This window comes from Sus scrofa, chromosome 3, assembly GCF_000003025.6.
Source record: "Sus scrofa isolate TJ Tabasco breed Duroc chromosome 3, Sscrofa11.1, whole genome shotgun sequence".
NCBI classification, from domain to species: domain Eukaryota; kingdom Metazoa; phylum Chordata; class Mammalia; order Artiodactyla; family Suidae; genus Sus; species Sus scrofa.
In genome coordinates, this window is record NC_010445.4 from 74,084,949 (window position 1) to 74,109,285 (window position 24,337).

At 39.3% G+C, this 24,337-nt stretch overlaps 1 protein-coding gene across 1 annotated transcript; it reads left to right on the plus strand.

Annotated features, from left to right (window-relative positions):
* WDR92 (WD repeat domain 92) lies at positions 185 to 23,981 on the plus strand. Its single transcript, XM_005662502.3, has 8 exons — positions 185 to 533; positions 8,280 to 8,380; positions 11,167 to 11,297; positions 13,464 to 13,565; positions 17,127 to 17,242; positions 18,790 to 18,924; positions 21,637 to 21,734; positions 22,915 to 23,981. Exons 1-8 carry the CDS (start codon positions 351 to 353, stop codon positions 23,120 to 23,122), a joined length of 1,074 nt encoding a protein of 357 aa, XP_005662559.1. The 5' UTR covers positions 185 to 350; the 3' UTR covers positions 23,123 to 23,981.

Consider the following 24,337-nt stretch of genomic DNA (forward strand, 5'->3'; position numbering starts at 1 on the left):
TGGGAGGGGAAAGGGCTGTCCTAAAATATGCCTGATTCTTATGGTCGCCCTCTGCCCACGCCAACTAGCAGCCAGAACATTTAGTTATCTCTAATATATACTAAAGGTTTTAAGTAAAGGCTACAAACAAGCTTGTGTTGTCGGTGAGGGAAAAAAGTCTTGTGTCTTCGGTTGCTCATCCGGCATTATCAAAGACATCTAAACCCAATTTCCAAGGGCGACAGGGGCGCTTACGGCAAACGGGAGGGACCAACTGTTCTTAACGTTTGGTTTCCGGTTTCCAGGTTAGCGTTTTGTCATGGTTTGTTGGGGGTGTGCCTGTGGCCTAGGCGGAATCCAACAGGTGGACCATGTCGGCCTTTGAGAAGCCTCAGATCATCGCCCATATACAGAAGAGCCTCAACTACACGGTATTCGACTGTAAGTGGGTGCCCTGCAGCGCCAAGTTTGTGACCATGGGCAACTTCGCGCGGGGCACCGGCGTCATTCAGCTGTACGAGATCCAGCACGGGGACCTAAAGCTGCTTCGGGAGGTGGGTACCCGGTCGAGACTGCCCAGTGCCAAGATCTGGGCCTGCTCTTGGGGGGCGAGTGTGTATCTTGGGCAGGGGTGGTGTGGGTGGTCTGCATTTTTTTTTTTTTTTTTTTTTTGCCAAATCCTATGTCCAGCGTCCCCCCAAAGCACTTTTCTAGTTGCGTGGGAGTAGCGAAGCTTGAACGCAGATTGAGGAATACTTGCGATGTACAATACTTTGGTTCTAGTTCTGAATTCTTGGCGGGCTAGTTCATTCGCGCCTTGTCGGTCCTTTCCTCCAGCCACCCCAACCACCCTCCCAGTCCAGCGAGAGGTCCTTGGGGATGACATTCCGTCTTCGTGTTTAAATTTGGGGCCCTTTGGGGCAGGGCACACTTATTTGTGCAGAGCCTGTTAATAGGTTCAAATTAGTAAAATGCTTTTTCATACAAACGGTCAAAGTGGACACCAGGATGCCTGCTATGTAATTGGAGGAAGCAACCAAACATAGCTATTCTTTCAGCAAGTATCAGTTGATTGCCTGGTATTCCCAGGCATGTAAATGACAATGTCCTGGATATCATGGAGTTTATTTTCTAGTAAGAGAGAGAATCAGTTAAATAATCAAACCAACGCTACATAAATACAAATCTAAAGAAAAAAAAAAAAAACAAAGGAAAAAAGATTTGAGTTGAGTAGAAGCTAACAAGGCCCAACTAGGAGTAGTGGAGATTTTCAGAGGAAACAGCCCAGCGATGGGAGAGAGAGTGTCTCCTTTAGAAACAAAAAGAGTAGTAAGCAGGGACGTTGCAAAATCTGTAGGTCACTTACAAAATTTATACTTTTTTTCTAAGAAAAAAATGGGACATCAATGAAGGGCTAATTTAAGTGGGTGTGGCAAGGTCAGATTTACAAGTTTTGTAAAGATTTCTAGTGAAGGAGTTGGAGAATGACAATATTAACTAGCATGTTTATACCTGTTTACAGTTTTTAAAATGCCTTGATTTGGGTTGCATGAAGGAAAAATGATATAGCGTACTCAGACGTTTAGCATTGTTAAAGACGACAGAGAAATCTGTAATTCCAGGGGTCCAAAGCTGTGGAGAGAATCAACATGGAAGAGTTAGAGGTTAAAATGGTAGGCAAAGGATGAGTACAATTTTTATAGGATAGCAGAGATGAGATTTAAGCTTTACATGTTTTAGGAACGCCAGTTTTCTTGCTATGTTTGTCTTTTCTAGCCAGGCGCTCTTCTCCTAAACATGTTCTTTTCCACTTTTCCTTGTGTGGCTCATCACTTAGTCTCCAGTCGCCTGCTATTCTAAGATCCAGTTCAGATTACCTGGTTAATGACATCCACTCCTGATCCACGCAAAAGCAACTTTTCTTTACATCGCATTCCCAACGGTACTTATTAACTGTGCCAGAAATAGATCATTCTGACCCATTTATCTCTAATTAGATTGTAAGCTCCTGGAGAGTAAGGACAGGGTCTGTCTTTAGTATGGCATGTTAAGGAGCAGCCACTCCTAAATCACTTGTTGAAAGAGTAAGTTTATTCTGTAAAAGGATATAACTTGGGACATTTAAATATTGGTTTATTGGTCCTTAATCGATTGGGCCAGAGGTTTGAACAAATAGGAGACATTGGGATTGCAGAAAGAAACTTAAAGGTGAAGTATTAGGAATAAATACCAATCAAAGCTCAACCAGACAGCATTACAGACTTGTGACTTTTTATTTTTATATAAGGCCGTATGACTTGTCTGTCTTTCAGGAAGACACTTGTTCTGTAAAGAGAAAAAGTGCTGTCTCTTCTAAAGATTCTGGAGGATTCTAGCAGGTTGTTCTTTTGTGTGTGTGTGATAATTTTACTTTTTTTTTTTTGTCTTTTCGTCTTTTTAGGGCTGCACCCTCTGCATATGGAGGTTCCCAGGCAAGGGGTCTATTGGGAGCTGTAGCCACCAGCCTACGTCACAGCCACAGCAGCACCAGATCCAAGCCGCTCTGCAACCTACACCATAGCTCACGGCAACGCCAGATCCTTAACCCACCGATGGAGGCCAGGGATTGAACCTGCAACCTCATGGTTCTAGTCACTGCGCCATGACGGGAACTCCATAATTTTACTTTTTAACAAAAGTAATATGTGTCCATGATAAACATACCAAAAATATAGTTTGGGGAAAAAAAAAGTTAATGTCACCCATAACTAGGATTAACCACTTTTTATTTCCACCTTTGTCATTGGCTCTTAGGATTAACCACTTTTTATTTCCACCTTTGTCATTGGCTCTTCTCTTTTTCTACCAGAAAATACCTACTGAGAACCTATCATTTCAAGGTATTATGCTAAAGAAGGGCCAAAACTATTTGAAAGATGAGCCCCTTCTCTTAAAGAACCTATTTTCTAAAGAGAGGATAAAAGCAAGTACACAAATTTCAGAGCTTACATTGTATTTGGCTGTGATGATGCAAGGGAAAAGAATATAGCTAAGGAGTTCCAGCTGCGGCACAGTGGGTTAAGAATCCAACTCTCGAAGCTCAGGTCATAGGTTTGATTCTGGCCCTGTGCAGAGGGTTAAAGGGTCTGCCATTGTCCCAGCTGCTGTGTACGTCCCAGCAATGGCTCAGATTCAACCCCTGGCCCAGGAACTTCCTTACACCAAAGGTGCAGCCATAAAATAAAATTTTTAAAAAGTTTAAAAAGAAGGTAGGTTAAGTACAATCTCCGTGATCCTCAACTCTTACTGTGTGTTGGGATCATCTGAATGTGTATTTTTGCTATTGTTGGGTACATAATGTGTGTGTTTTAAAATATTCATGCCTTGGGCCGCATCCCTAGAAATTGATGCACTGAGATTCTTGCCTCTAGACAAGAGTGAGGCCTGGACATCAGTATTTTTTAAACTTCCACCAGGTGATTCTAATGTGTGCTGGGGTTGACTGCCATTGGGCTAGATGAGTTATTTGTCAAAATATTAGGAAATATACTTGATTATGTCCTTGTAGAACTACATCAAGCGTTGTGCTCCAGAGCTCACGCATCCAAGATAAAAAGGAAGGAAGCAAATGGGACTTTGTTAGGACCTCCTTATCTCATTGCTAAGTGGATAGATAGGGAATGAAGGCGTGGCTTGGTATACAGGTGAGCAGTTTGTTGCACTGCACTCAGGTACCTGCCTAAGGGTTCAAGTGAGAGCTGAGAGCCATATCTATCTCTTTCACCAAGCCTTGCATCAGCCATAGAGGGCACCATTTTTCTAACTGGTCCAGAGAACTAGGGGGTGCCTGAGAAGTGGAATCACAGTTGGGGGTGTTTACACTTTAAAAATTAATAAGCTAACAAAGTTCTGCTTTTTTAGCCCCTGTGCCACTGAATTCACTGCTTGTTAGCATTTGGTTGACTAAACCTTTTAATGTTAATTAAGTAGTGCCAGGATGTGGAGGAGGAAATACTGACAAGCTGTACTAGACTCACCCACAGGCAGAACAAAAATAGCTTTCCCAGGAATTATCAATCATGGGCTTCCTTAATCATGTTGTCTTATCAGAGCAAAGAGAACCAACAGCTAGGTCAAATTATGTCCATTGTTGATGGTCATTTTCAGTATTATATAGCAAAAGTTAACCTATGCTAATTTTCTTTGTGGAACAAATTTTGCAGTATAGATCATTATTAATCTTTTTAACCAGCCAGTTTTCCAGCAAGCAAAATTTTAAGTGTCCTGAATTCTTTTCCTTTTTTCTTTTCCAAAGGTAAAATATTTAACAGGGTCATGTGTTGCTTTTGTAGTCATCCAGAATAAAAAAAAATAAAGATTATAAGAAACTAATAAGAGAAATAGCTTTGAAAAATAAGGTATTGCCAATAGAAGAAACTGCCTGTGTAGTTAAAAAAAAAAAAAAAAAGAGAGAGAGAGAAAGAGAGAGATAAATAGCTTTGCCCTGTTGAGGCTGACAGTAAATGAAGGTGATATGAGTGTGGTGCGGGATCGGCATCAATCCCATATCACCTAGAGTTTCCAGGGACTGAGGCAGTCAGGCAGGTACACTTCAAGAAAAACTTAAGTGACTTGGCTAGGTGGAGTGGCATGTGGTTGTTGTACTGATGTGACTTCAGTTGACCCTTGTACAGCAGGGGTCTGTGGTTGGTTGAATCCGCAGATGCAAAAGAACTGTGGATACAGAGGACCAACTGTAAGCCAAATGTGAATTAACTCCTGTGCTGGTCAGGTGTCAACTATGTATATAATACTTCGAGCAATAGTTTTTGGGTCTGTTTTTTTTTTTTTTTTTTTTTTTTTGGAGCAATTGTCTTTTTAATTAAAGAAACCTCAAAGATTGGCTAATCTGTACTAATAGCAGTGCCTTTGGTATACAGATCTCTGCACTGAAAAGGTCTCAGAGGGAACTGGACAGAAACATTTTCAGTTTCATAAACTGAGTTCTGCAGGGAAAACTATGAGATTTGTTCCTGTAGTCACCTGAAAGGAAAAAAATATTTTCATTATGTCCTTGTTCTTCAGAGGATCTTAACAGAGAATAGCACATTAAATGCTCATCGCTGCATATTTGCACATTAGTGGAGATGATAGAGTTACCAGCATTTGAATGTCTCATTAGTGACACGAGAGGAAAGGCAAAACTCATTCTTTTGATAGTTGCATACAAGGGTACCTTCTTTTATTATACTTTGCTTTATTGTGTTCGCAGATACTACATTTTTTAACAGTTGAAGGTTTGTGGCAATCCTGATCACAGGTCATCACAACAAATATAATAATAATGAAAAAGTGTGAACTGTCGCAAGAACTACCAAAATGTGACTCCTAATAGCATTTGCTCACCTTGTGTCTCTGAGTCACATTTTGGTAATTCTTGTGATGGGTCACACTTTTTCATTATTATTATTATATTTGTTGTGATGACCTGTGATCAGTGATCTTTGATATTATTCTTGTAACTGTTCAGGAGTGCCATGAACCACACCTGATTAGACTGCAAAGTTAATTAGTCAATGCTGTGTGTAGTCTGATTGCTCCACTGACTGGCCTTTCCCCTGTCCTTCTCCCTCTCCTTGAGCCTCTCTATTCCCTGAGACACAACAGCATTGAAATTAGCCCTATAAGGGCCTCTCAGTGTTCCAAGGGAAAGGAAGAGTTACACATCTCTTGCTTTAAATAAAAATCTAGGAATGTTTAATCTAGGCAGGCATGCCTAGATAGACCATGAAGGCCTCTTGTACCAGTTAGCCAGGTTGTGAAAGTAAAGAAAATTTCTTAAAGGAAATGAAAAGTGCTACTCCAGTGAACACACAAATGTTAAGAAATTGAAACAGGGCAGGATCAAGACGGCAGAAGAGTTTAAGATGTGGTGTTCACCCTCTCCCCCCGCAACACACACTCAAAAAAAAATTGAAAAAAAAATTGAGACAGCCTTATGTTGCTATTATGGAAAAAGTTTTGGTGGTCTGGAGAGAAACCAGCCACAACATTCCCTTAAGCAAGGCCTAATCCAAAGCAAGGTTGTAACTCTCTTCATTTCTATGAAGGCTGAGAGAGATGATCAAGCTGCAGAAGAGTTTGAAGCTAGCTGAGGTTAGTTCATGTAAACCGGCTTCATGTAAAAGAAGCCGTCTTTATAACATAAAAGTACAAGGTGAAGCCGCAAGAGCTGATGTAGTAGCTACAGCAAGTTGTCCAGATCTAGCTAAGATAATTCTTGAAGGCAGCTGCACTAATCAACAAATTTTCATTGTAGACAAAACAGCCCTCTTTTGGAGGAAGACACCATGTAGGATTTTCATAGCTACAGAGAAGTCCATGCTGGGTTCAAAGCTTCAAAGAACAGGTTGACTTTCTTGGTAGGGGCTAATGCAACTGGTAACTTTAATTTTAAGCCATTGTTCATTGACCATCCAAAAATCCTAGTGCCTTTAAGAATTATGTTAAATCTGTTTTGGCTATACTCTATAAATGGGACAATAAAGCCTCGATAACAGTACATTTGTTTACAACATGTTTTAGTGAATATTTTAAGCCCGCTGTAGAGACCTACTGCTCAGGGGGAAAAAAAAAAAAAAGCCTTTCAAAATATTACTGCTCATTGACAAAGCACCTGGTCGCTCAAGAGCTCTTTTGGAGATGTACATTGTTTTCATGACTGCTAACATAGCATCCATTCTGCAGCCCATGGAGCAAGGAGTAATTTCAACTTTTAAGCAATACATCTTATAAGGCTGTAGCTGCCATAGGTAGTGATTCCTCTGATGGATCTGGACAAAGTCAATTGAAAACCTTCTGGAAAGGATTCTAGATGCTGTTAAGAACATTCATGATTCATGGAAGGAGGTCAAAATATCAACATAAACAGGAGTTCGGAAGAAGTTACTTCTAACCCTCATGAATGAGTTTGAGAGGTTCAGGACTTTAGTGGGGGAAGTAACTACAGTTGTGGAAATAACAAGAGAGCTAGAATTAGAATTGGAGCCTAAAGATGTGACGGAATTGCTGACATCTCATGATAGAACATTAATAAGAAAGTGGTTCTGGGAGTTCCCATTGTAGCCCAGCAGGTTAAGAACCCAGCATTGTCCCTGTGAGAATGTGGGTTCGATTCCTGGCCTCGCTCAGTGTATTAAATATTTGATATTGCCGTAGCTGTGGTGTAGGCCACAGCTGCAGCTCCGATTAGACCTCTTGCCTGGAAACTTATATATGCCACAGGAGCAGCTGTAAAAACAAAAAAAGAAAGTGGTTTCTTGAGATAGAATCTACTCCTGGTGAAGATGCTGTGGGATTGATGAAATGACAGTGAAGGATTTAGATAGAATATTACATAAATTTAGTTGATAAAACAGGGCTAGGGAGGACTGCCTCCAATTTCGAAAGAAGTTCTAATGTGGGTAAAATGCTGCCTGTGTGAGAGTCAGTCAAAATAGCAAACTTCACTATTGCCTTACTTTAAGAAAATTGCTGCAGCCACCCAAGCCTTTAGCAACCACTGCCCTGATCAGTCAGCAGCCATTAACATCAAGGCAAGACCCTCCACCAGCAAAGATATTATGACTTGCTGAAGGTTCAGATAATGGTTAGCATTGTTTAGCCGTACAGTGTTTTTTTAATTAAGGTACGTATTTTTTTTTTTCAGATGTAATGTTGTTGCATGCTTAACAGACTACAGTATAGTGTAAACATAACTGTTACATGCACTGAGAAACTAAAGACTTCCTGTGACTTACTTTATTGCAGTTTGCTTCCTTGTGGTGGTCTGAAACCCAACTTGCAGTATCTCCAAGGTGCCTGAACTTTTATATTATTTTATATATTTATTTTGCCTTTTCTAGGGCCGCTCCCTCGGCATATGGAGGTTCCCAGGCTAGGGGTCTAATCGGAGCTGTAGCCTCTGGCCTATGTTAGGGCTGCAGCAACTCGGGATCCGAGCCGAGTCTGCCACCTACACCACAGCTCACAGCAACGTGGGATCCTTAACCCACTGAGCAAGGCCAGGGATTGAACCCACAACCTCATGGTTCCTAGTCGGATTCGTTAACCACTGTGCCATGACAGGAACTCCCCTGCCTGAACTTTTAAATTGTATAAAAGTGACTAAAGGAAAAGCATGATAATTTTTATCAGACAATGTTTTAATTGCCTTTTTTATTGTGTGCCTATTTAATTCCTGTAATAGAGCCATAAATATCATGGATTATAAATAGCTGCTTACATAAATAATGTATCCTCTCTCCCTCTCTTCTCTCAAGATTGAAAAGGCCAAACCCATTAAATGTGGAACATTTGGTGCAACATCTTTACAGCAGAGATATTTAGCTACTGGGGATTTTGCTGGAAACCTTCATATATGGTAAGATTATTTCATCAGTGTTGAGACATGAGATAAGCAATTTCTTTGATAGTCTAGTTATTCTTCCTCTGAAAGAATTCTAATTTTAAAATGTTTCAAATTTACCAGATTTTAAACTTTAACTGTTTATAAGAATGACAATTACTTTTCAATATCTATTTTTAGATTTCATGTTTAAAATCCATTTTAAGACACTAGCATATTTATCTTTAGATATTTCAAATGATGTTATTAGTATTTATTTCCATCCATGCTATTTAATGCTAGCATTTAATACCCATATTTGTAAATAAAGGGCTATTCCTCTTCAGCATGAAGGATGCAGTATATAAAAATGCTCACATGGGAGTTCCCATCATGGCACAGCAGAAATGAATCTGACTAGGAACCATGAGGACACAGGTTCGATCCCTGGCCTCACTCAGTGGGTTAAGGATCCGGTGTTGTCGTGAGCTATGGTGTAAGTGGCAGCTGCAGCTCTGATTTGACCCCTGGCCTGGGAACCTCCATATGCCGTGGGTGCGGCCCTAAAAAAGGCAAAAAAAAAAAAAAAAAAAAGAAGCTAAAAAAGCTCAAATGTAACACTGAAAAATTAGATATTGTTTACATTTTAAGATGATATTTGGCATTACAGAATGATACACTGTATTTTTGTATGTTTTAATTTTTTCCTCCAATTCATTAAATTTTTTTTCCTTTTTTTTATGTTTTAGCTAACATCTGAGCACAGCTTTTTAGGAACACATCTGTTGAGTAAATCAAGATAAACCTGTTTTGAATGAGCAAAATCACAATTGTGCCAGTTGCTTTTAATTTTCATGTTTTACATAGAGTTATTTCCTCATTTTTAAATGAGTTGAATGAACTGAAATTCCTCTCATTACTTTTGAAGAAAATCTCTTAAATCATTTAAAGTATGCAGTAATTTTTTGGAAGAACTATCTTCCCTACCTTATGTTTTCTATTGTGACCTTTCTTGATTCTAACTTAGAATCTATTACTTTGTAATTAAACTACTTTGACATATTTATCTGTCTTAAAGTCATAGTATAACAAGAATGGAACGATTTTCCTTCCCTATGCTTTAACTACTTAAAAGTTAAGTTAGCATTTATTAGGATGCATTCGTTTTTACCTGTTTGGTCATATACTTTCAAAGAACTTGGGAGAGAGAGCAGTCTGAGTGGTTTGGTTTGTTTTGTTTTGTTTTTGGGTGTGCCCGTGGCATGTGGCAGTTCCTGGACCAGGGATCAAACTCGCACCACAGCAGTGACCCAGGCCACTGCAGGGATGCTGGATTCTTAACTCCGCTGAACCACAGTGGAACTCCTGGGTGTTATTTATTTATTTATTTATTTATTTTGGTTTTTTGGCTTTTCTGGGGCCGCTCCCGCAGCACATGGAGGTTCCCAGGTCAGAGGTCGAATCGAAGCTGTAGCTGCCGGCCTACCCCAGAGGTCAGAGGTTGAATCGAAGCTGTAGCTGCCGGCCTACCCCAGAGCCACAGCAAGGTGGGATCCGAGCCACCTCCGCAACCCACACTACAGCCCACGGCAACTCCGGATCCTCAACCCACTGAGCAAGGGCAGGGACTGAACCCACAACCTCATGGTTCCTAGTTGGAATTCGCTAACCACTGCACCACAACGGGAACTCCCTGGGTGTTATTTTTTAAAATAAATATATTTTAGCACAAGAATATGCAGCAGATATAACTATTGACTCTCTTGCTAATAGAGCTTCCTAGGATAGTGCAGGTATTACTGTCTTACTTTCATTGGTAAGTCATAAGCTCACATGAAAAGAAGTGATGTTTCAAAGTCTGGCACCAAGATCAACATCATCTGTAAACTAGGTTGAACTTCTCAAATTTTGATTTGCAAGATTTTACTAATAAACCTGGGCCTGATAATAAATTGGGATTATATGTCATGAAGAGCTGGTTCACTGAAAAGAGAAAGTATAAGTTGTGGAAAACTGACTTGTTAAAAAGAACTGTGGGTAGAAGCTCCAGTAGAAAGGTAGAAGTGGCAGAATAAGGAGGAAGGCACGGAAGGGTGCATTAGCGTGATCTACTTGAGCCGTTCGCCAGCCGGGTCGAGTGGGCTCAGACACACCCAGGAGGAGGTAGTTTCCTGCATTTCCTTCACTTAACTAACCTAGAACTAGACAGACTTCAGCGAACTTGACTAGGGTGTTTATTTTGACCAGCATGACGATAAACTGAAAAACATCACTAGGGGAATATCAGTGTGAAATTCAGTGAGAAAATAATACATTATTAAGGAAGAATGTATGCGACATAAACACCACTCATATTTTATCCCTGAAAAGATCCCAAGATCAAGCTGCCACAGCTTCCTTTGGAAACGCTCTAAATCACTTTGCATTTACTCTCTATTTAAGGTCGTGGTTATCAGACCTCAGTGTACCAGGAGAGATCAGGTTTGGAGCCTCAGCCCAGAGATGCTTTTTCCTTATATCTGGGGTGGAGGCCATGAATCTGCCTTGATTAAGAAGCATGCCAGCTCATTCATGTGCAGAGGTCCTAGACAGATCGTCTTTGGGGACCATTGAGTAGAATGGGCTCAGGAGTGAGAATTCCAAGTTGAATGGTGACCGCTCTCATCGAGGGCTTGAAAGAAGCTAAAGCAGAGAGAAAAATTTAGAAGTAAATGTATAAATCACCTGAATTGCAAGCCCCTGACTTTTAAACAAATCTGAATACGGCATGCATTGTGAAATTCGGGACATGGGTAAGTAAGGAGCTGTGTTCTGTTGTTTAGGAACTTGGAAGCTCCAGATATCCCAGTATATTCTGTAAAGGCTCATAAGGAAATTATAAATACCATAGATGGTGTCGGTGGACTAGGCATCGGGGAAGGGGCACCTGAAATTGTCACTGGCAGCCGAGATGGTAAGTCAGAATCTCCTGTGTATCTTCATTTTTTAATCTGATAAATACCAAACAGCGTATTCTCTCTATGTGGCTATCTTCCTCAGTACATGCTCCTCTGAATCTCACATTCTGCTTTCTCGAGAGGCAAGTTTGATTGCACATCCCTCAGTCGTTTCAGACCTCTGGATATTTTCGAGATAGAGGCATGGCCCTGACTATTTTAGTTTTGAGCTAGTTCAACTCTTAACAACCATAGTTTCCCATGAACCTTGAGAATTTAAAGTGTCTCTACAGGTTTCTGAGGCAGCTGACGATAGAATGTGGGTGGCAGCTTCTCATTTTCCTTTTTTAAAAGGCAGAATTAGTACTTGCGAAAACTGTCACATTGACAGCTAGTTGGACACTGAATTTCTGTGGTCTTTCCACTGGAATGTTGTAGAAAGCTCCAGAGCACCAGTATGCTGCTCCCCTACAGTGACTAATGAGGGACAGGTCTTTTGGTGTCCGGAGCTGTTCTGAATGTAACAGAAATTCTCTTCAGAATTTTTGTGACCTGACAAGGGATACAAGTGATTTGGTATCACAGTTGGTGCAGCTAGTTTTTTAGGGCTGCTCCAGACCATGAGGAAATTGTTGTCAAAGAAAAGTGGAATTTAATTTTCTAATAGTTTCTCAAAAGAATAGCTGTGTTTTTGAAATCAAACCTTTTTTCTAATCATAGAAAACAATATGGAATATGGTAAGAAAAATAAATGTTAAATTTGTTTTCCTCTCTAGTCTTACGTATAGTTTTACATGTGTTATCAGTGTTAATACGATTTTGTATCTTAACGTCTTTCATTTACTGTTTTGTCTTATGTAAGTATTGCTGTTTCCATGGGTCTTGATCATTATCATGTTCATGGCTTTATAATATTCCATCCTGTGGATGTGTCAGTGTCCATAACCATGTCCCTGTTAATGGGCATTCAATTTGCCTTAAGGTTTTGTTTGTTATTTGAGGAGAGCGACTTAAAAATAATGAAGAAATGAGTATCATCATGTATATAACTCTTTGGAATAGTCATATTTTATCATTTGAAATATTTGTCAAACTTTTCAAAAGTAGCTATTACCTTATCAGCTACAGAAGAGTAGGTAGATTTTCAGTCTGCCCTACCAGCCTTGATTTACTACCTCCCCCAATTTTGCAGATAAAAATGGTATTCCATTCCACCTTGTGTTAACTTCTTTCCCTATTTGATAATTAATTGATTTTGCTTTGTGAATTGTCTATTTATGTTCTTTTCTCATTTAACTAGTACAGACTTAATATGAATGTTATCAATTTGTATAAGCTCTCTAGATTAATGTAACTCTTGTTCCATTTATAGGAAATTTACTTCTCCTTGAAGTAGCCTTTTTAACGACCAAGTTAATTTTATCCTTGGTGATAAATCTAGTGGAATATCTCTGCTCTTCTTGCATTTATTACCCTTTTTAAGTTTTTCTTTTTTTACCTTTTTCCTATTCTGACTAGTACTTGCCTTTAGCCATTTTATTACCTGCCTTTGTATTTCTCACAGTCAGTAGCAGTATTTAGTTAGTACTCCCATAGTTTGCATTAAAATGAAGGAGTTGAAATTAAATTGAGAAGAATTATATTACTTTTATCAATTCTTTCTCTATTCTTCTTTGAGAAATCAAACTTAATTGTATAAGAAATGGTATTCCAAAATCTCATAAGAGAGATTATAGAATATAAAAATTAGTTCATTCATTCATCTGTATAAGAAAAATTCCAATAATTATATGAGTAGTAAGGAAAAAAATATTAAAATGACACTGGTTTTATTCTAAATAAATAGTATATTGGTTTTAGGCTTAAACCAAGAAAGTAAGGCATGATTTGAATTATATAACGTATGTGCCTTGTCAGTCATACCTTGTTGATGACTTTGGAACAGTTTTTGGCTTTTGCATGTATCTATTAATTGGAGATCAAGTTAGATGGTATCTTATGGGTTATTTCTCTGATGTAAGTACACCTTGCCCAATTAGAAGTCAAAAAAAGTCAGTATTTTTTAGATGTTATAACCTCAGTAATATATCTCCATGTACCAAGGAAGCCCATATGAAGAGGATGCAGAAAGAAATGTCACCATTCACTATTAAATTTTGCCAACTTGCTTTTATTCATGTCAGGAACTGTGAAGGTGTGGGACCCAAGGCAGAAAGATGACCCCGTTGCTAATATGGAACCTGTACAAGGAGAAAACAAGAGAGACTGCTGGACCGTGGCATTTGGTAAATTGCTGAAGGCTCTTGTATTTGAAGTATTAGATTGTAAAAAGGACAGTGTTTCTAGAGAGTCCTAAGAGTCTCTTTATAAACTATTCTGTGGATTATTCTGACAGTTTATTGAGGCAAATAGGCGTGGCCGGGGTTGGAATCCTCATTGTGCTACTTACTGGCTGCGTGACCTGGGGCAAGTTATCAAGCGTCTCTGTTTTTGCCTGCTTCATTTATAAAATGGAATAATAGAATTTACTTAATAGTGTTGTTATGTAAAGTGCTTAGAATTGTGCTTAGATATTAAGTGCTCAAAAATATTTGCTATTATTACTTCTATTTAACTTGATCATTTTGGTCTAGTTTAGAACCAAAAGCCATTAATGAAACTAAGTAGGGTCTCCGATGCAAATGGTAACTAACAAATCTTGCGTTATATTCTACAGAGAATGTTTATTTTCTAGAAAATAGTTATGCCATTGCAAAATTACTTTTTATAAATTTGATCACCATGTTCCTCTATTAATATACTTAAAATGAAAATTGATTTTGTAGGACTAATTGATGTTTGTCCTTATATCTCTTACCAAGCCACTGAAATTATAGTAATTTTTGCTAGTAAAGGATATGGCCCATATTTCATTTTAAACCTTTGTTTTCTTTCCTTTTTTCTTAGAATAATCCATTGTAGATAACAGACATTAAAAGTGGGATTTAACAATATATGTGAGCCATTTAGCTGTTTATATTGTTTTTAAATTGGGTTGTTATTTAATTAGAGGAAAGTTTTAAATTTCTTTACTTTTTTTTTGTTGTTGTTGTTGCTCTTTAGGCCCTCCCCAGAGGCATACGGAGGTTCCCAGGCTAGGGGTCTAATTGGAGCTGCAGCTGCTGGCCTACACCACAGCTTACGGCAACACCAGATCCTCAGTCCACTGAGTGAGTTCAGGAATTGAGCCCACAACCTCATGGTTCCTAGTCGGATTCATTTCTTTTCTTTTTTCTTTTCTTTTTTTTTTTTGGCTTTTTGCCATTGCTTGGGCTGCTCCCATGGCATATGGAGGTTCCCAGGTTAGGGGTTGAATCAGAGCTGTAGCTGCTGGCCTACGCCAGAGCCACAGCAACGTGAGGATCCAAGCCGAGTCTGCAACCTACACCACAGCCCACAGCAACGCTGGATTCTCAACCCACTGAGCAAGGCCAGGGATTGAACCCACAACCTCATGGTTCCTAGTCGGATTCGTTAACCACTGAGCCACGAGGGGAACTCCTAGTCAGATTCATTTCTGCTGTGCCACAATGGGAACTTCTAAATTTCTAATTTTAAAGACAAGTTACTGTACAGGAATTACTATGTGTGAATATTTTAAGCAATAGTATAAACTTGAGACATGCACACTTATGGAGAAATTTCAGAACGAGTGTTTAGAATCAGCATCTAAATATTTATGTAATAATTAAAAGGTCCATTAAAGGCTTTTTCTCATTGAACTAAGGGACATAAGTACAATTTTAAATATAGGACATTAAGTTGAAAGAAAGGACATCTATTCATTGATTTTGACAAGGTTTTTTTTGTTTGTTTGTTTGTTTCTGTTTTTTTGTGGAAATGCCAAGTATATACATAGCTGTGGTAAAACAGTCTGATTCTAACCCCAAGAAGCTCGTAGTTTTGATAAAGAGGGCATGCTGTCTACGTTACAGTACGAGACAGGACTGATAAAAGTTTACAGAGGCATGGAAAAAGGCAGAAGGAATCCCAAGGAGAGATGATTAGAGAGGAAGAGCATACTGACCTCAGACCAAGGATATGTAACATTTGAACCACTGAGATTGGGAGGGAAGTATGTAGACGGAGTGGTGGTAGCCTTAAATATGGCACATGGCTGAGTTCCTGTCCTGATTAATGAGCCTGACTAATATCCATGAGGATTCGGGTTCCATCCCTAGCCTTACTCAGCAGGTTAAAGACCCAGTGTTGCTATGAGCTGTGGTGTATGGCGCAGATTCGGCTTGGTTCCCAAGTTGCTGTGGCTCTGGCGTAGGCCGGCAGCTGTATCTCCGATTGGACTTCTAGCCTGGGGACCTCCATGTGCTGCAGGTGTGGCCCTAAAAAGACAAAAAGATAAAAAAAAAAAAAAAGGCACATGGCCAGGGCCAAAGGTGTTTAGAAGGTCTGGATGGAGTGGTAAATCTTTGAAGGCTTTTGCAAAGATGAGATATAATCAAAGCTTTAGGAAAGCAAAACTGGTGTTGTGTAGCAGGAAGAGATGAGTGGCAGAGGAAGTATGAGGCCTGAAGCTCTTTGTAGTATTCCTGGAAACACATAGTTTAGATGCAACAAGAATGGAGCAGAGGAGGTCAAATCAGAAGATAACATTGTGGCAAAAAAAAAAAACAAAAAAACAATTTGGCAGTTTTTTGGAGATGAGGAGCAAGGAAAAGGATTATCTCCAAGGTGACTAAATTTTGAGGCTGATTGTGGGGTGCATGATGTCATTAATTGAAAAAGTTCCGCAGGGGATGTGATGGTTTGTAAAGGAAGACTGTGAGGTTAGTTTTAGACATGAGTTTCAGATGCTGTTGTGTCATCCCTGTGGAAAGGCAGGGCTGGAGTTTGTAAGAAAAAGGGCAGGCAGCAAAAAAAACATAGGCATTAGGATGAGATATCCACATAACCTGGCACAGCTAACAGGGCTTCCCTCTCACTAACACATATTCCTCGGCAGGAAGTACTCCGTTAAGAAGCCCTGGATCCAAGCAGGATGAATTAACAGCAGGTTATAGATTTTACTTTGGGTGTGATCATCCTTACAACTAAAAATATGTTGTATTTTTATAAGTGCACCCCAACTTCTTGGACGACATTTTACAAAATAGGTTTAAAGTAGTTTCTATATGCATTCAAATGTAGTTACTGGCAAAGAAAGCAATGGAAGCGGAGCTGCGTTCGTTCTACCAAAGCCTGTTATGTTTGAACTGGTGGTCTTCATAGATAGAGGAGAGAGAGAATATTTGCTTTCAGTGTAAATCCAAGGAGTTCCCTTGTGGAGCAGTGGGTTAAGAATCTGGCACTGTCACTGCAGCAGCTTGGGCCACTGCTGTGATGCAGGTTTGATCTTGGCCCAGGAATTTCCACATTCTGTGGGTGCAGCCAAAAAAAAAAAAATAAATGAAAGAAAATCTAATAAACTCTTGCATATATCCCTCGAGTATTGAATCTCAATGAATGAACTTTTTCTTTCTTTTCTTTTGCTTTTTAAGGGCCGTACCTGCAGCATACAGAAGTTCCCAGGCTATGGGTTGAATCAGAGCTGCAGCTGCTGGCCTACACCACAGCCCTGGCAACGCAAGATCCAATCCTCATCTGCGACCTATACCACAGCTCACAGCAGTGCCGGATCCTTAACCCACTGAGTGAGGCCAGGGACCAAACGCACATCCTCATGGGTACTAGTTGGATTCTTAACCCTCTGAGCCACAACAGGAACTCCCTCATTTAGGTTTTTTTTTTTTTCTTAGCAGCCTTCAATTCAGCATTTATAAAGATCTGAAATGTCATGTTTTGATTTCTAGGCAATGCATATAATCAAGAGGAACGTGTCGTTTGTGCTGGTTATGACAACGGAGATATCAAACTATTTGATCTCAGAAATATGTCATTACGGTGGGAGACAAATATAAAAAACGGGGTAATGTACCTTTGGATTCTTTTCAGTTTCTCTGAACATGTTTTTACCCACCTCTGAACTATATTACAAAAGCAGGAGTTCCTGTGGTGGCACAGTGAGTTAATAATCTGGCTTGTCTCTGTGGAGGCTCGGGTTCTATCCCTAGCCCAGCGCAGTGGGTTAAGGATCCAGCATTGCTGCGGCTGTGGGTGTAGGTCGAAGCTCCAGTTGATTCGACCCCTGGCCTGGGAGCTTCCATATGTTGAAGGTATGGCTGAAAAAGAAAAAAAAAATAACCAAAGGAAAGCAACTCTAATAACTCATCTAAGTACAACCCATCTGTTGATAGTTCTTATCCTTTGGGGGCTGTAGAGTCCTTTGAGGATCCAGTAAAAATCAGGAATCTTTGGAGTTCCTGTTGTGGTTCAGCAGTAACGAACCTGAATAGTATCCATGAGGATGCTTAGTGGGTTAAGTATCCAGCATTGCCACGAGCTGTGGTATAGGTTGCAGACACAACTCGGATTCTGTGTTGCTGTGGCTGTGGCGCAAGCTGGCAGCTGCAGCTCAGATTCAGCCCCTAGCCTGGGAACTGAGAACTTGCATACACCTAATGTTCAACCCTAAAAAGCAAAAAAAAAAAAAAAAAAAAAAAATCAGAGATCCTCTCTTTAGCAAATTAACACACACCCTCATGTGATATGACAGTGCCAGGTAGATCACAGCCCCTATGGCTCATCTGTGGACCCTGTGGGCCACGCAGTGTGGTATTATGTTTTGGGGGGGCTAATTTAAATTTTTTTCTTTTTTCTCCTTTTAATTTTTTCCAGTGTGGTATTAAAATGAGCTAGAGGAGGCCTTTTTCTGATATTATTAGGAAGTCTGAAATGTAATAGACTCCCAAGTACTATTAGATTTTTGGTTCCTGAGTTGTACATCTTGAGTGAAGCATGTGGTTCCCTCTTGTTCTCTCTAGTCAACCTTTGTTCAGCTTTATAAAAGAATTAAATAACAGTGGTAAAAAGTTATGGCTTTCTAGATGTACTCTAGCTGGTTCTATGAATCTTATTAACCAAGAAGAAATTTTTGTAGTTACAAGTATTTGATATATTGACTCAAAAGATAAAAATGATTATTTAAAATGCTTTCTATGAATCTTATTAACCAAGAAGAAATTTTTGTAGTTACAAGTATTTGATATATTGACTCAAAAGATAAAAATGGTTATTTAAAATGCTTTTTATTTTCTATTTTTTATTTTTTTAATTTTTTTGGCCTTTTTTCTAGGGCTGCTTCCCTCAGCATATGGAGGTTCCCAGGCTAGGAACTGAATCAGAGCTGCAGCTGCTGACCTGCACCACAGCTCACAGAACACCAGATCCTTGACCCACTGAGCGAGGCCAGGGTTTGAACCTGCATTCTCATGGATATTAGTCAGGTTCATTTCTGCTGAGGCACAGCAGGATCTCCCTGAGCCACTAATTTTAAAAAATTGTTTTACTTAGTTTGAAAGAACCTCTTGAATAATAATCATGAGACCATTAATAATAAATATTCTCCGTTTCCAGGTATGTAGCTTGGAGTTTGACAGAAAAGACATAAGTATGAATAAATTAGTAGCTACATCTCTGGAAGGAAAGTTTCATGTTTTTGACATGAGAACACAGCATCCAACCAAAGGTTTTGCTTCCGTTTCAGAAAAGGTAAATATGAGGGGAGTGTGTTCTATGCAGAGGAATGTTCATGGCTTGTTTTAGACTAAGAAATAGAATGAGTCACCAAGTTCCTTCCAGGTTTTTCCATGAAGGGAGCTATTTTTAATAAATCTTGTAGAATCTTGACACGTTTTTCTGTGCAAAGAGCACTTTCCCAAAGTTTTTCAACTTTAGACTTGGTGATTATCATAAAGGCCTCAGTTGGCTCTGATTCTCATTTTGTACTTAAGAAGCAATCACAAAAAAAGTAGCTGATTTAGGAATTTGATCAACTAAACCAAGCTTGGTGTTTCCTAATAAATATATCATATTTGTATTAATACCTAATTATATACTTTTAGGTAAATGCTTGTATATACCTTTGCTTAATACTAATTATATATCTTTTAAACTATATCAACATATATGCATTATGTCATTTCATCACATTTCGTTTTATATTCCAGTTTGATATATAAAATGAAATTATTTAAAGTGCTAATCACTGTGGTACATAGTTTTACTCAAAATTTATTCATTTATTCATACATGTATATGTACATACTTTGCCTTGTTCTAAATAGTAGTTGAGGAAGCTTAGAGGGAAACAGGATATTGCAATATTAGAAAATGTGATGAAGAAAGTGGCGCAAATGGAAAACACTGGTATAAAAAAATGAAATTGATATATAAAGCAGTGGGATTGCATGCAATTCATGCTGAAACAGCCCATCCTCTGCAAGAGATAGGTTGGAAATGTGACTCTGAGCTTCCTTGAGAAGAAAAATGAAAAACCAGTTACGGATTTGTAGTTTCTGTAGTTTCCGTAAGATTAACATAAGTAAGTTGCTCAGGAAATAAAAATTCACTCCCTTGCTCCCTTTCCTCTATCATGGAGTCAGTAGTACTTCTCAAACCTTCCTGTTCTTTTTTCTTTGATTATTAAAATGATTATTATTGCACATAAATGACTGTCACTGTCTGATTAAACTCTTAGGATAACTAACTATACACTGTTCTATTGTTTTGCCTTTGTCATTTTGGAATATATTAAGTATCTATCAACAACACAAAGCACTTACTAAATTATTCCAAATACAGTTGCAACTCATTTGTCAGTATCTGAAAATTGCCATGTGTCTCCAAAATTTTTTGGTTACATTTATCCAGTAATTGCTAAATCCAGGAATTGCTAAATCTGTCAGGTAAATGACTGGTGCATTTTAACGGGTCATTTCCTCTCTTGTTTTTTTTTTTTTTTTTTTTTTTCCATTAGCTTCCAGGAGAAAAAGATAGGTTTAAACTACAAAACAAATTAAGGTTTAACAGCTTGAACCTATTCACTTGAGAGTCTCACAGACTTCAGGTGTGGATTTTGAGATATGCATTTTTCTTTGCTAATGATAATTGTCTTAAAAGACTATTAAAATCAAATGTCAGGACTGATCATTAGCTAAAATGCAGAGTGTCTTATGCATAGCTTAGATCAAGTTAGCTAGTCTCACTGCTTCTGCAAAGCAGAAATCTTTTCTCCCCTGTCACTCTCCCTCCCTCTCTCCTACTCCCTGCAGGTCCCCCCAAATAGAATCTAGCACTATTAGGATTGATTCACTGGCTGTTGTTAAGGTGCTAAAAGCTGTTAACCTTCATCCAGTTGCCATTTTGATCTTTTCATCCAACGTGACTGATAAGTCCTCCTGATCCTTATTTTGAAACAAGTCAAGTCAGTGGTGTAAATTGATTAGACTGGAAGCTTTACATTAAAGTTCATTCTGTTTATGGGAATACTTGGTACGTGCCACTCAGTTTTGCTGTGAACCTAAAACTGGTCTAAAAAGATCTATTTTTAAAAAAAATTCAGGGAGTTCCCTAGTGGTCTAGTGGTTAGGACTCAGCACTTTCACTGCTGCAGCAGGACTGGGAACTGAGATCCCACATCAAGTTGCTACACAAGGCAGCCAAAAAAACAAACCAAACCAAACCAAACCACTCAATCTGTCCTTTTTTTCCCTTAGGAAAAAAAGTATGTTTTTGTAATATGTTTTTTTCCCCCTCCTTAGATTTAGAGATATTTAAATTTATGAAATCTATTTGCGTAATTTGTATGATGCTACAAGGTTAAATGTTAGAGACTTTTAATCTGATAAAATCTCTTTTTAATCCAGCAAAACATTGTTTTGGAAAACAATAAAGAAAAATGATTCTTTTCCCAATTTCTGATGGGCTCCTATAAATCCCTGTAGTCATTCTAAAGAGAAGTGTCAGAAAATAACTACTTTTAAATAACATTAATTATAATTGAAATGAAAGAAGTTGTAGAATTTGTTATTATTGAAGCAACAGAGGTAAAAATCCTCATTTGTAGGTTTTTCTTTTGGGACAGTCTCTTTTTTTTTAATTTATTTTATTGAAGGTTAGTTGATTTACAAGGTTGTGTTAGTTTCTGGTGTAAAGCAAAGGGATTCAGTTATATACATTCTTTTTCATACTCTTTTCCATTATGGTTTGTCACAGGATATTGCCTGTAGTTCCCTGTGCTCTACCGCAGGACCTCGTTTATCCATCCTCTGTGTACTGAATTGCATCTGCCAGTCCCAGACTCCCCCTCCCTCCCTCCCTCACACCCCTTTCCCCCTTGGCAGCCACAAGTCTGTTGTCTATGCAGGACAGTCTTTCTCATATAAACTTATAAACTTCTTGTGTGCCTCTCGTTCTGTGCAGGCTCATAAATCTACTGTGTGGCAGGTCCGGCACCTGCCGCAGAACAGAGAGCTCTTCCTGACAGCTGGAGGCGCTGGCGGCCTGCACCTCTGGAAGTAGTGAGTCTCTCTACCCCTGCACAGCGCTCCTTTTTAGGTCACCTGTGGGCGTCAAGTAGGATTAGATTGATCTTGTCTCCTTCTCCTCCTTTGACTTAGTTCATTGTGAGATGATTTTAAACTTCATGGTATTACATAAGTATTACTTCCGAAGCTTTTTTTTTTTGTCTGTCTTTTTAGGGCTGTACTCTCAGCGTACGGACTTTTCCAGGCTAGGGGTTGAATCGAAGCTAGAGCCGCCAGCCTACACCACAGCAACGCGGGATCCGAGCCGTGTCTGCAACCTGCACCACAGCTCATGGCAACGCCGGATCCTTAACCCACTGAGCGAGGCCAAGGATTGAACCCACATCCTCATGGGTACTAGTTGGCTTTGTTAACCACCAAGCCACAACGGGAACTCCTAAGCCTTTTTTTTCCCTTCCCACTAGTATACTCATTTTTATACTCTGTAAATTTTAACCTTCTTTTGACACACTAAATTTGTTTGTTATTTTAGTAGCATCTTCCATTTAATAGAATAGCTCGTGGACATTTTTATTCATCGATTTGAAATCATGGTTTTTGCTAGTTTTTGGTTTTGTTTTTTAAATAGGCAAACTTTGACCAAAGGCTTCTGTGAAGTATTATCCTTTGGTCATTAGAACAGTCCCTCTAGAAGAGAGGAAAAGCATTAAAATTCTTATTTATCCTGATAATTCACTTGCCCGAGTGCAGGGGACGTTATTATAGACTCAGCATGGAGCCTAAGACCCCTGGTTGGTGTCCAGGTAAAGCCTCATCATTGTGTCAGTTCTCTGCACCCTGTAGGCAGGGTTAGTGACAGTGACAGCCAGATCCAGCTTGTGTTACCACCCATGGGCTCTGGATCCCAGGGCCTGGAATAGAGATGAAGGGAGGGCTGCTGTTCATTTAAAAGGCCTGGTAAAAGCTGGGAGTTAATATAATTGATGTTTAAACGTTTTTTGGTTGAAGGCTTTTTTAATGAGATTGGGGCAGGGGGGGTAGGATTGACGTTGAAATACTGTCTCCCTGTTTCCATACCAGTCAACATTAGAAAGATGCCTTAAGTACTCATCAGATCCAGTACTCCAGTGAGAAATAGACATAGTTACTGGAGTATATGTATAAAAATAAAATGGCTAATGTTTACCTCCTCCTACCTTGATCTTGTTTTCAGCGAATACCCAATTCAGCGGTCCAAGAAAGATTCCGAGGGTGTAGAGATGGGAGTCGCGGGTTCGGTCAGCCTCCTGCAGAATGTCACGTTGTCTACCCAGCCCATTTCCAGTTTGGACTGGAGTCCAGATAAGAGGGGTCTCTGCCTCTGTAGTTCATTTGATCAAATGGTAAGAGTACTGATCGTTACCAAACTCCATAAAATTTGATCTGAAGACTTTGGACACGAAACCTCCAGAGGAACCCTCAGAATTTAGAATCTGTTCTGGGATCCTTTGACCCTTGAAGAAAGTTGGATTTGACCAAAAAAGGCCCCAGGCCAGCCTCTCTCGGGGTGTGAACTGAGCAGTGCCCGGCGGCCTGACTGGACACTGGTTTGCTATTGCACAGGAGGCCACCACAGGCCCCAGCACCGCTCTGTTCCTCTCCCCTTTGTTTCTGATAAAATGTCAAAACTTTTCTCTATTGAGACATTTGAAATTGGCTCTGCATCCACAAAGTTCCATATTTTATAACAGTGCTATGGTAGTGACTTAATTTGGTTTAAAATAGTATGCCTTGTTGTTCCCTAGTGGCTCAGCGAGTTAAGGATACAGCTTTGTCATGCAGGGCCTCAGGTTTCTACTTTGGTGTGGGTTCAGTCCCTGGCCTGGGAATTTACACATGCTTCGTTTGGGCCCAGCCAAAAAAAAAAAAAAAAAATTACAATAGTTTACCTTGGTAAAATGACTGAATTAACCTTCATAAATAAATATACTTTGAGGCATTTCAGTGTCAGTAAATTTCTATAAAGATTACTACTTTATAAAATACCAAAATGGTATTATGGTCAACCTAGATTTAGGTCACTATTTCAGCAGTGTAATTCTTAAAATGAAATATGTGAAATACCATGATTTACAAAGACCTCTTTTTTTTAAGTTAAAAAACAGAAGTCAAATTCCTGAGACTTCAGTTATTGGCTGTGGTAAGTGATGGTGAAATGTATAAGACTGTGGGGCTTTTGTCGCCTTGTTTTTGTCAATCTTTTTAATATATTTTGTGAATAAATTTTGTTTGTAAAATCTGTGGGAGTCGTGTCATCTAGAAACTGTGTTATCTAGAACCTGTGAATTTGTGACACTATGTAGGGGTCTAGAGGGAAAAAAAAAAAGCACTTGCCTTTCAACCTCGAACCAGAAAAGTGGTTCTGAATCAAAACAACACAGAGGAAGCAGATGCAGCTTGGCCTCATGACGCCATGGCCATGAATGCAGTGCCCACGGGTTTGGCATGTTTTGCATCAAACATCAGAGTTAAGGGAAGAACGGGATTTTGACTTTGGGAATTTCAGGATAAACAAAATCTCTCCTCAGGGAAAACACAGATGTCAGAAACAGCCATGGCTATGACCAAACACAGCTGCATTTAGACAGTGGGGCTGG

Excerpts from the sequence above, each read along its gene's own strand:
- WDR92 (XM_005662502.3), top strand. The coding sequence starts at position 351 with ATGTCGGCCTTTGAGAAGCCTCAGATCATCGCCCATATACAGAAGAGC. Across the intron at positions 17,243-18,789 it reads AGACAAATATAAAAAACGGG|GTATGTAGCTTGGAGTTTGA; the intron begins GTAATGTACCTT and ends CTCCGTTTCCAG. Across the intron at positions 21,735-22,914 it reads GGCCTGCACCTCTGGAAGTA|CGAATACCCAATTCAGCGGT; the intron begins GTGAGTCTCTCT and ends TCTTGTTTTCAG.